This window comes from Pieris napi, chromosome 2 (genome assembly GCF_905475465.1).
Source record: "Pieris napi chromosome 2, ilPieNapi1.2, whole genome shotgun sequence".
In the NCBI taxonomy this organism is placed as follows: domain Eukaryota; kingdom Metazoa; phylum Arthropoda; class Insecta; order Lepidoptera; family Pieridae; genus Pieris; species Pieris napi.
This window is the reverse complement of record NC_062235.1, coordinates 6,944,244-6,957,709: the sequence shown is the minus strand read 5'-3', so window position 1 is coordinate 6,957,709 and position 13,466 is coordinate 6,944,244. Positions and strand designations below refer to the sequence as shown.

At 32.3% G+C, this 13,466-nt stretch overlaps 1 protein-coding gene across 1 annotated transcript; it reads left to right on the top strand.

Annotated features, from left to right (window-relative positions):
- Nucleotides 1–6,306: 6,306 nt before the first annotated feature.
- On the top strand, nucleotides 6,307–13,062 carry LOC125062722 (fatty acid-binding protein, muscle-like). The gene is made up of 4 exons (XM_047668813.1): nucleotides 6,307–6,460; nucleotides 10,636–10,805; nucleotides 12,063–12,173; nucleotides 12,808–13,062. The coding sequence occupies exons 1-4, from the start codon at nucleotides 6,388–6,390 to the stop codon at nucleotides 12,865–12,867; spliced, it is 414 nt and encodes a 137-aa protein (XP_047524769.1). The 5' UTR covers nucleotides 6,307–6,387; the 3' UTR covers nucleotides 12,868–13,062.
- The last annotated feature ends 404 nt before the right edge of the window (nucleotides 13,063–13,466 follow it).

Here is a 13,466-nt window from a genome sequence, read left to right as displayed (position 1 = left end):
GCGGTGGGGGTTGCAAAAGTTGTAAAAAAAAATATTGGTTGTTTGTAAAGTAGGTTTACGATCGAGATGTTTACGTGATAACGTCTTATTGGTGATATAAGTTTTTGGGAAGTAAGGAATTAATGAAGATAACAATTTTTTCAAATTTTAAATTACATCTATCGTTTTATTCACACTTTTGATGATAAATTTCGGGTGTAAAATGACAAGTTTACTTATTCGACTATGATATAAATTTTTCTTCATACATTCACGGAATGACTGGCAGCGCTCGAGATGAGACGGGAGATCGGTCCGTCTCTCTCTCGTTATACCTGCGATCGCGCTCGTGAGGTTTTGGTGTGACACAAGTTTCTGAACATGTCACCCGACTAAAACGATTTTAAAGACGTTATCACGTCAATAAGCAATTTCACCTTCAAAAACCTTCGAAATTATCTCCCACTGACTGGGAATGGGAGGAAAGAATGTTTCAAATGAGTCGAGGGAAATCAAAAATCAGTCACTAACATATAACGAAAACAGCGAAAATATTGGCGGTATGGAATTTTGTCGATGACACTTTATTAGAGCTGCTTTATTTTTGGAAGTCTAATTTTTATAATTAACGTGTTCATTCGCATCATGCTGAAGAGGATCGATGTGACGAAATCGAAAAGATGAAGAGAACGATTGAGCACACGACAGTTCTGATGACGATTCATCAGAAGACGGTTGCGCGAGTGATAGACCAGTGCCGATAATTTTTGAAACCAAAAAAAATTACAGTAGGATGAAACCCATTAGAAAAGCAGGGGAATATGATCGAAATGAAAGGAAAAATAAATTACGGTCGATCTGAGGTCGGGAAGGGGTAGGGGGGGGAGTTTTAAGGGTAAAAAACGGTTTACCTCGATTTCCGGCAAAACTAAAAGTCCTATCGAAGAAAACTAAATAAAACTAGAGAAGTAAGGAAGGGGATGACAGGTCTGGGCGTTACTGCATACGATTTTTTGCGTTTTCTGAGAAGATTTACTATGGTAATATATATATATTTTTTTACCATAGGAAAGTAGAGATTTCAACGAACTGAAAGCACACCAACTTTTTGAAAAAAGCTGAAATTTTGACGTCAGAATTTTCGATTGAAAATTAGGGTGTTTTTTCGATATTAATTCAAAATAAGGCGAACAAATAAATATTTTTAATCAAATAAATTACAGTGTATTTGAGATAAGTGAGGTAAGTTTTCACCAAATTTCGTTAAAAAAAAAATATTTTTGTTAAAGATAAAAATAAAAAACCAAAAACTTGGTTTTTTGAATTTTTCACATAAATTTTGAGGTTATGTGAAAAATGTGTAAATACAAAAGTTTTAGATCTTTTTATTACCTCCAACTTTGCCATTTAACTTTCTTCGATAGGACTTGTAGTTTTGCCGGAAATCGAGATAAACCGTTTTTTACCCTTAAAACTCCCCCCCCTACCCCTTCCCGACCTCAGATCGACCGTAATTTATTTTTCCTTTCATTTTGATCATATTCCCCTGCCTTTCTAATGGGTTTCATCCTACTGTAATTTTTTTCACTTTTTATTTATTTTGAAGGCTATCTGCACTGGTCTATGGCAATGCCATCGAATAGATCGGGAAAATTATATATCCTACATTTCTGTTTTTTTTTATTATGCACTCTATATTGTTTTGTATCATGTATGCATTTCGTTAATGAAATTAAATGATACACGATAAAAACATGCAATATTCGCACTGTTCGAATGATCTGTAAGTGTACAGCATCAGCCGAAAGGTTTTCCACCGATACACACGCAGCTGATCGCTGTTTTCGCACTATCAAAACACGTTTCGGTTCTTACGCATTAAATGGAAATGGAAAATATGTAAAATCGATAAACTTTTATATGGACGATATATTTGGAACTAATCAGAATCCCCCGTGTGAATATAATGCGTGTAATATCGTATTGAACTATATGTAATAAAACTATCGTAATTTTTATTGTTCGGCCTCTGTATTGCGATGTAATCAACGATTTTGATTAAATATTGCGCTAGTGATTTAAAATCCATGTTTACACAATATGCCGGCTAACTGACCTCATTCATACTAAATCTGTATTAAAGTACGTATTTGTCACTTTCTGTTAAATTATGTTTTCGTAAGAACGAGAGAAACTCGGACCGCCTAATCCGATAAACGTAGCAACCGCCGACATCTACAGTCCTTTGTTTTCATAAATACATATTTTGTTTAGATGTAAACAATGATGTAAATTACTTTAAAAAAAACTTGTGAGTACGTAATAAGTGATCATTTAAGTGTCGACTTCCGTATCACTTCTCTCTCACCGACCAGAGTGATCAGATACAAGAAAAAACCGGTGCAGACTGATTTATGTTAGTGAAACCTATGTATCTAGCTAAGTTTTGAAGAAACGAACATAAATTTCGTATTGATAATATTTCGAAATTATTGATTGTATTCAATATTTATAATCGCAATAGATAAAGAATATGGAATACTAATGTTACCGAAAAAAATAAATTTTGCTATTATTAATTCAAAGGCGCTATACGTATTATGGTCCGGTGAAAAGCTTATTAGACTTAATTACTCCAATTTAAATATGGAACTTTGTAAAATAATTTGACATCAATAAACGTACGATTACGAGTAGAAGTTAAAGAAGAATATTAATTTAAGTGTAGGAATAGAGTCTGTTGTATAAAAGAAACGTGTATTCATAATGAATACTTTATATATACATTTATGAATCTACGAACAGAGAAAATCACATCTCAGGAAGCAGAATAGTTTATTTTTTCTGGAATCTGGCTAAATCGGGCCTTGATAACTCGGGCTCTTTGGCCAGCATAACTATGTTTTTTTCAGGCATCTCTCGCTAGCGACCTCTGTTAATGGTTCGCAATAGTAACAGACAAATATTTTCGCGTAAAACTGGAAACATTCTAGTAAAGGCAATTGTTTAGTTTTTTTATATATTTGTATCAATTTCGTAAAAGAAAACATGTTACCATTAGCAAAACACCTTGAGAACTATAGCGCCTGATTCATCTATCGTTTGCTTGTACTTCTTCCCCTTAAAATGGGCGTGTGTGGCATAGCAACATCTCACCAAGTCTCACTAAGCAACAGACATAACATGTCTATTCATACATTAAATATGAGTATCTTAAAAATCTTAAAATTGTGTGTTAATTGTTACTGTGTTTAAAAAGAATTCCTAAATATCTGATAACCTTATTTGTACTTTAGATAAATATAATGATAATTAAGTACAATGTTCAAGGTACTCATTTTTTTCGTTGCGCAATACTATGTAATTTTTTTTAATGATTAAAATATAAATCTCCCTGTATTTGTTTATTTTATGTTATTATTTTTAAATCGCAATATCAAAATAATTTTTATTCAGTTGCATTGTCCAAAGCGGTCACTGATTTTAATGACGTATCTATCGCTTCATGTTTACCGCTGATACCATATCTCTATGATATTTATTTGACAGAATATTATAAATCCACAAGCGGACCGTTGTACACACGTTTAAAATCTGATTGTAAACCTAAGTTCGCCTAGCCGTTTAGGTTCAATTACAAACAAACGTACAGAAGATAAATATACTTCTCACAAAAGTAATTATCAACGAGTTGCACCTATAATTTCGGTATATAAATGTAAATATTTTAGAAAGAAATATAACTCAATGCGCTACAACCTTTTATCAGGCCTCAGATTTCTGTATCTGTTTCGTAATCATTTGTTTCTTTCAAATAGGCAAGAAGGTGATCAACCTTCGGTGAGACACACCGTCGACTTTTGGCGTCCAAATGCCGGTTTCCTCATGTCTACCTTCACCGTGCCAGGGAGTGTTAAATGCGCACAGAGAAAGTTCGTTGGTGCACCAAGTGCAATCTGAATGACGTGTTTGAACCTTAGAGACCTACATAAGCATATATATTTCAGGTTAGGAATTGTCAGAGACATCAAGAATAGACTCAACGAAATATTGATAAAAACAGCGAAAAACATAGCATGCTTTTCGCTGTTAGAGAGTCGCTTTTAGAGAGGGCAAGAAGAACTGGCAAGAAACTCTCTGCCGCTCTTTTTAATCCCTAAGTTTTTAGTCATACAAATTGTTGGAACTGGAGCAAATCAATCCCAAGGATTAGGATCATTTAAATATTTGTCAAATTTACAAAAATCTTTATTGATTAATTTACGTTTAACGATAGCTTTGATTATCTTCAGTGATAATTCTCTAATTTCGCTTTGGAGTTTGTTGTAAAAACTGTCAAAGGATGAAAAATCTGTTTTCTTTTTATATGGTATCAGATGGTAAGACCTGTAAGGGCTTTTACTTGATAGGTCCAGCGAGTCTGGCCTCAAGGTCTGTTGCCCTCCACTCTGCCACTATATCATTTTCTAAACTCCCTGGACCTCTGGTTGTTACATGTCCAAAATTCAGGATGCGTTGGTAACAAAGCAATATTTACTTTCAAGCAACCTATTTACAAATTTAAAATGATCCTCGAACGATTTTGGGCATAGACCTCGACTAATATGAGATTTTGAAATAAGGCAGAGTTTTGATTCGGCGATCTAATCAAATCAAAAATCATTTATTCATGTAGGTAACACAATGGACGTACACTTATGAACGTCAAAAAAAGAAATAAACATTAAATGCTTCTAATTATACATTTACTGCCAGTTCTCAAATCAACGGCGTAGAACGGAAGAGAAGAACTGGCAATAAACTCTCCGCCACTCTTTTTAATCGCCAAGTTTTTGTTTTATCATCCTTAAATCTCATTTTAGAATACAATTTTATCTAAAAATTTTCATATGACTTAAGTTACCACTATCGACAGTCTTTTGCTTCTTGCTTCTCGTCCATCTCTGAAAACCTTTTATTTCCCGATTTGTAAAAAAAAATCTCAATAATATCACGTCTAATAAGAATTCGCAATTTTGTGTCCACGGCGCAGCTCGATACTTAAATTTAACGCCTGATAAACATGAACGGCATTTTAAACTAACATTTTAACTTCATATTTAAGATAAAATATTATATTAATTTATCAATTACCATTTTTATCGGTTAATCAACCCGGTTACCATGCTCTAAACCAGAGGAAATGATGCGACAGTTTATAAGTTTAAGTAATTGTAAATCGTTTAAGTTGTTTGTGTATATATAAGTAAGTTGTGTTACACAACACGTAGGGTAAGAGTCAGAGTCCAGACATAGGTCCATATTTATGGTATTTATTCGTTTACCATTTATCCTGGATTAAAATGTTTTTATTTGTGTTAACCCACCTAATTATTAGTTCTTAATAGCCGCAGAGCAGGCAGAAAAAAATAAACAACTTAAATATAAGAGTCTTTCCACCAACTTCGATTTTGTTCCCTTTGGAGTAGAGACTCTTGAGCCGCCACAATACAGCGAGGAAATGCTGCCAGCGTTAAAGGTACACTGCCACAGGGGCCAAACTTTTTAACATTGTTTTAATTTTCTTTTTAATAATTTGTATTATACGTACATACGTTACGTATGTACTCGTAGCATGATTAAATGCTTTCAACAATAGAATTATTAAGAACTTATACGTTTATATGTGAAGATTTTTTATTGGGGTACAAAGTCATTTATAAGATTTAGTTATAAGAGTAAATTTTACTAACAAATAATAATGATACTATTAACTTCTTAAAAATGTAATTCGTATCTCAAGCCAAGTCAGATTACAATAGGTAATTTATTGACATACCCCCCCCTATGTATATACGTATACATACTTATACCACACGGATATATTATGGGGTGTATACTACAGTCTGCTGGTATGTAGCTCTCCAATGAATGGCGATTCACAACCCCGGTCAACTATTCTAAGACGGTGTCCTTACCTTCCTTTTTTCACTAGCGAGTTCTAATTACAAAACACAATGCATTGTTAGACACGCGAAGTTCGATGGCTATTACGCTAGTCGTCAATAAAAAATATTTTAAACGTCATTAAATGCTCGCTGTTTCAATTTCATTACCTAGCAAAAATCTTTCATTGAAGCTGCATTGTCAAGTACTGAATAAGGCTTGACAAAGATGTATTTTTTTCTCAATTACTTTACGTTTTTTCGACAAACTTGCGCTGACAGTCTCTCTTAAAAGTAAACATATTGCATGCCTGTAAGTCGTATAAGTTAAATATTCAATAAATATTTTCAATATATATGTGTTAATTTCGATGTTAATAGACAATTCTAAAATATATAGTTTAGTTGTGAATGCGTTAATACCTACTAATAAATTTATAATAAAATTGAACGCGTTCAGTCACGGACGTGTGTACTTGAAGAAATGGAACCGTTTATAGGCAAAAAATATAAATTAAAATCATCAGATAACTTCGAGGACTATTTGAAGTTTATTGGTAAGTGTTATTTATTATAACCTCTTCGGTGAAGGTGTGGAATCGTTCGATGCTTGGCACATACTAAACGAAGCGTTTAGATAGCGCAGTGGTAAGATTGTTATCATGTTCATATGACCCTATTTTGCTTTAACTTCATTTATTATCTACGTTTGTAATATTAGTGTTACAGTTTTATTGATTGCTCCTGGAACTTATCTAGTAAGAAAGTCTAAAGATTGCACGTTCATCGTGGATTTTATATACAACCAGGCTGATAGTTCTATTTTACAATATTTAAGGCAAATTGTAAATAAAAAACCCTATTAACAGACAAAACATATGGCTGATTTAAGGAAAATCTACGTATATAACATTGATATTTCTAGTTTTATAACTATGAGATTTTTTTAATTTGATATTAATATGATACATACTACATAGTCTTTGTGACTGGTATAATAGTAAAGTGGTCCGGAAGGGTTGCTGTGATAAATAAAACACGTAATTTAAAGTTAAAAAAAAAACAAAATAATTAACAGTTAAGTTTATGTACATTTTGATTTTATAACATACGTCTACCGTAGATATAAGCGACTTCAAAAAATCAGGTTCATATGATCTTTGGGAATTTTCAATATAAAAACCTCACTATAATAGGCCCATTTCAAATAAACATAATATTTTGTACTTTTAGTCCCTTTTGGTTGTATTTTTAAGGAGTTTATTAGCAGACATATAAAATCTGTTCACGTGCAGACAGTGTGCGAACAGATCCGATTTATGAGGCGTAAATTAATTTAATTTAATGAACACTAAAAAATGTCAAGATACTTAAAGTAAATAAAATATATTATATTAAATTCTTTTATTAACACTATATTAAATGCCACTATTGTTTAATAATTATTAGTGTCCATGAATTATTCTTTTACTAAACAAAATCCATTCATTATTTAATACCTATACAATTTGATTGAGTGAATTAGCTTAGTGGTAATTTAAAGTATTCTAGCACGAGTTAAAATTATTTTCATATTAAAAACTTCAATTTAGAATTACAAAGATATTTTGAAATTTCTACTCAAACTGTAAGCAATATATTTATCGGAACAAAAATGCAATTCATAATTGCTTAATAAAATCTCCGAAAAGTCGAACCGATATAGCCGAAGGAACTGAAAATGGCTACGCTTTCACGCTTAATTTACGTTTTATAATAGACAAATAAATCATATATGCCATTTAATGTGCTGTTGTCTTGTATAATTAATACGCAATTACGTAAAACAATAAACCGGTTACTATAGAGGTCATGCATAATGGACAATTATACCTATCGAGTAATATGTTCAATAAAATGGAAAATATTCACATTTTTTACAACAAGGCCGACAACATGCTATAAAGTGCTATGCTATGCTAACACATATTGATGCTTATTCCACTATGTTCAACTAAAACCACCTTATTTACAGACGTTTATACATTAATTCACAATAATCAGACAATAAATATCATGTTGAATCACGAGACGTGTAAAATTTATTGAGTTTAGATTATAAAATATAAGTTTAAATCAAATAATTAATAACAGAAACTTAAAATATAATAACTAAAATATATTATTAAAGGAGTCCATTTGGACAGGATTCCGAAGATACTGGTAGTTCCCCCTTTGAATAGCTGGACTAAATCTTTGTCCGAGGTAGCTGCCAGCTCTTCGGTCTCCTGTGACGTCGACTAACCTTTTTGCTATTTCTTTAAAAAGCCTTATAGAACTAGGACCAAGGGTCTCGACACCGAATGGGACACAATCATATTCGGAGCCTAGACCCCTGTATTTACATGCTTTAGCTTGTTCAGCCGCTTCACAAGCCGCACCAGCTCTGTTGTCGATTAAAAAATGTTTCTTCATTCCACAATTTGTCTGGTTTCGCAAGCACTCTTTTTTGAATTAAGTCTACGTTTCTTGTATAGTTTTTAAACATAAATCATACTTTTAGTATTCTCTCAACTCGACATAATATGGTTAAAGCGTAGTTTATAAGAACATCGATCAAAACAGGAGCTAGAAGTAGCCGTTTATCAATAAGGAAATAGCGTCGGTATTAAAAATAAAATGTCGAAAATTGGTCGAGCTCGCGGCACCTGTCAATCAATGTTTTAATAAAATTAGTCAGCCATTTTTAACATGATGGATAATTTTTTTTAGAAAAACAACCATGCTTTTTATACGTATTACTCATGTTTGTGTATATTAATTTTTTTACAGACAATATAAACAAAAATTTAAAACTGGTTTTAAAATGAAAACTCGATGCAAAGTAAAAAAACACGACTTGTGGTTTAGTAGTTAACTGAAATGGCTATTATCAGAGTCTGATATTACAATAGTATGATAATGGTGGTCACAATGTCACCGTAGTCGTTTTCAACAACTTTGTACCAATACAATTGTATCATTATGATATCACTATCACTGTCTTATCATTTGTCGTACCATTGATGGTAGATATATTATGTTGCGATTGTGCTTTTTAAGAAGAAAATTTTCCGGAAATAAAGTATATGTATGTATATAACTGGCTCACAATAAGTGTAATTGAATGGCGTCGGTTCGTTTTTCTAAAATGGCACCGAGATCTTCCTGAATGAGAACTTGAAACCCTGATATCTAAGGAGAAGTAAGTCTACTTCCAGCTCTAAAATGGCTAGAACACAGAAAATAGCTTGTAAAGAGCTACTTTGGTACATGCCAGCTGGAGTGAACCATTAATTACAATGTTATTTCTACGAATTCATACTTCAATAATACTCACAAAAATATTATGTCTCAACGTAAGTTAGTAGATAGGTACATCTAATATGTATTATGGATTATCTCAGATATAACTTAAGTACAGTCAACAATTCAATAGATTTATTTGATTGATTGTTGATTGATTAGTTTTAGAAGATTAATGATCTAGGATAAATAATATTTAACAGATTTTAATGAGCCGGTCGCTCATAGAATCATACAAACTAATATATTTGAACTTATAAAAACAAAATGTTATCATTATAGTCATGCGGTTAAAATGAAAGAGATCTATAACTAATATTTGTAAGGTAATTAAATTATGATTTCCTTATAACGTAATAAGTATAAGATGAAAAGCACATTTTTGTGGTGTCAACCAAGACATAACGTAAGGGCCGATTTACATTATCTTAGTGTTTAGGAGAGTGCTTTAGTACAACTTGAAAGGCAAGTTCTTTAGCGTAGCGTTTACTAAAGCAAGTAGCGTTTACATGTTTCAACTAAAGTACTATCCTAAAGCACTCTCCTAAACACTAAGATAATGTAAATCGGCCTTTAAGCGAGTGAGACCCGGCAGAGTACCATGAGGTTTTTATACCATCTGCGTTCAAATCTTTTTAGATTTAGGTTTACTATACTTAATTTAATAAAACTTTAAAAAGTTTAGTATTCACTATGTTTACCCCTATTAAAATATACACACATTTAAGTGAAAATGACGTAGGTAGTGTATTAACATATTAAATTTACACGTACATATTTAAATAAAAGTCGGTCAATAAGTCAAATCTTTTTTCAACGAATTACATTAATCTGTCGACACCAATTACAACTTTTGGAAATAATAAATGCATATTATTGCTTACTATGCGTTGCATAGTTTCTTACATTGTTTTAAAATTTAACCTATGCTAAACCGTATGGTAATTATAATATTTAACTGTAAATACCATCTAATAATTATAATATCGACCGTCTATGTATTCAGTAATCAAAAATCTGGTGTAAATCTTGTATCAGAAAAGTCGATGTTTATCACGAGAGGTTAATTCAACTAATAAAGTGAAGAATTAATAATAAAATCTTTATAAGCAAAAATAAATGCAATTATTTGAATTATTTTCCCGTTTCAAATTAAAACTAAATATTTTAATCATAAAAATATGGACTTTTTATGTATGATATAAATAATAAGATAAAATGAAAATTTGAGGCGCTAAATTTGACTCATTATGTGGAAACGACTTCTCTATAAAAATTAACTAATGATCAGAGGAGCCAGTGGATCATTAACTATTTAAATTATTATAAATATAAATTATTTAATAGAACCGTATAAGTACCTAAAAATCTCTTTTTCTCTATATTAATGGTAAACTTGCATTTCCAGGCATCGGCCTATTATCCAGGAAGCTGGTGATGTCTGTATCACCAGTTACTGAACTAACGAAGAATGAAGATGGTTCCTACACTCTGACACACACAACTTCGATAAGAAAAGTCACGACTACCTTCAGATTGAACGAAGAGTATGAAGGAGACAGACCTGATGGTGTTAAGGTAACTGAAGTAACTGAATAGGCGAAGAAGGCTAGTGATATTATGCCGGTATTTAAGAGTTTATTTTGTATGTAAAATGAACATGAAATAATCTTATTTTAATAGTGATAGGAAAGTAAATAAGTACTTTACTATTCCGTGTGGTACAGTTGCATGCCCTGGGTCTTCGGTTCTGGGAGATTAAAAAACACACTTAATTAAACGTTTTCTTAATTTCGTTCTATACAGCAGTGAAGTACATATTGTACAAAATTCAAAAATCATTTAATCATATATGTAACACAATGTGCACTTATGATCGTCAAAAAAAAGAAATGTATATAAAAAGCTTCTAACTTTACATTTAGTGCCAGTTCTCAAATCAAGGGCGTAGAACGGAAGAGAAGAACTGGCAATAAACTCTCCGCCACTCTTTCTAATCGCCATGTTTTTTTTTACACAACGTTTGTAAGGAGCTGCAACCATTACACCATGTTCCACATGACATCTTAAGTAATTAATAATAATAACATAAATTAAAAACAAAGACTTGTCCTCTATCAGCAGGAGGCATGGTGAAATAGGAGCACGCACTTACATTCTCGTGGGAACAACACGCAAACATATAGTCGAAATAACTAATATCACCGCATACACGAATTCAAGTACGACCAGTCACCACAAGTAGCACCCGTTCACGAGTATGACGCATAGCCAGCCATCGCCATGCGTCGTACTCAGGTGTCAATCCTAATAATAATATAACAATTTGTATTGACGATTCTGAGAATGTTTTGTATAAATATTGTATAAATTGCATTAACAATAATTGATAGTAAAAAATTTAAGATAGGAGATATTTTTTGTTGTACGCGTCACTATTTAGTAAAGTTTTGTCAAATTAAATGGACAATCAGGTACTAATATACGATTCGATTTAAAGTTTTATTTTTCAACTTAAATAGGTAAGTCACATCACGAACCTTCTAAACCACAAGAATTATTATTATATAGAACAGGGGGCAAACAGGCAGGTGGCTATTTGACCTGACGTTAAATGATATCACCCATGGACACTCAATGCCAGAGAGCTCGCGAGTGCGTTGCCAGCCTTTTAAGAATTGGTACCCCTTTTTCTTGAAGGACCCCAAGTCGAAATTATATTATCACTTGAACTAAATCTAAGGACTTGGAGATAAACATAACTGCGTATTAGCATTTAAAGTGATTCTTGATCGATAAAATCACAAGAGTAACAGTAAAAATTACACATTTCAGGTCAAATCAGAGATGTCAATAGAAGGGAACAAATTAATACAAATCCAGAAGGATCCAAGTGGAAAGAAATCGAAACATATAAGAGAATTCACTGACAGTACCCTAACTGTAGTAAGTTAAATTTAATTGATTAAACTAAACTAACTCAACTACTCTTATATTTATAATATATGAAATACACAAGTAACATTCGAGAGCTTGCTTTATTTATTTAGGGGTAACTACAAACTTACAAAACTGGAGGCGAGAATGTAAAACAAAGAATGGTACTGTGGTTAGATTGTGATTGGATATTTGGAGGTAATGTGACGTTTCATGTGGCATGTCCACGCGCTTGTGACTGGAGATCCTTCTGACCAATCACAATCAAACGAAACGTGCTGTCGTTTTGTATTTCAGTTTTCCTCCCGCGTGTCGTAAACATCTGTCCAATCTCTATATATGTATATAAATTTCTCGTGTCACTATGTTCGTTCCCATACTCCTCCGAAACGGCTCGACTCTTATGAAATGTTTAATGCATATTCAGTAAGTCTGAGAATCGGCTACTATCTATCTTTCAAACGTCTAAGTGATTAGGGGTCTCCACCCCAAAATTTTATTTTTTATTTTATAGATATTTAACTGTCTGCGCACACACCCTTGTAATATCTCCAGCCAGTTTCAAAACAGTTTTCAGTTTAGGAATGCTTCCAAAACAAATTTTAATTAATTCTATTTTTAAAATAATGTATTTATTTTTCAGATTACGACCGCCGACGGATGGGACGGAACTTGTATAAGAGTTTATGAAGCTGTAGACTAATAATTATGGATTAAGTTTTAAGATTCGTAGAACAAAAGTCACCTCTAGAATAAGTACGGTCAAAAATGTAGAAAATTTCCTACAAAAAGCTTATATTATGTCCCTTTATCTATGTACAAAATTTTATTACCTTAATTAAAACAAGTTCCATTGTAATGAAGTTAACAAAGGATACCTATAGGGAAACCAGTTAAATCTTTGTTTTATTTATTGGTATACGGGCCAGAATAGTTTACCAAAAATGACTTGACGAAATATATATAAAAAAACTGAGAGATGTCAAGGGACACCCGGATGGAACGAAGTTCCTTTCGATTGGTATCATAACAGTATGATAGATTTTCTCGACACCAATCTTATATTTCATCGTCTATTAAAGTTTTAAGAGACTAGGAATCTAAAAGAGGAAGAAATATGATGTCGTTATGCTACGCAGCGATTAAATAGAAAAGTAACCTAAATATAAATTAAGTGGCACAAATTATTAATAATCATATTTCGTATTTCGTGGTTCCGATGTTGTAATTCAGTCTAATCGGGTTCATCTCCTTGTATAAGCTGTTCTCGTTGTGATATTAGTTCACTAATTTTAGAGTTCG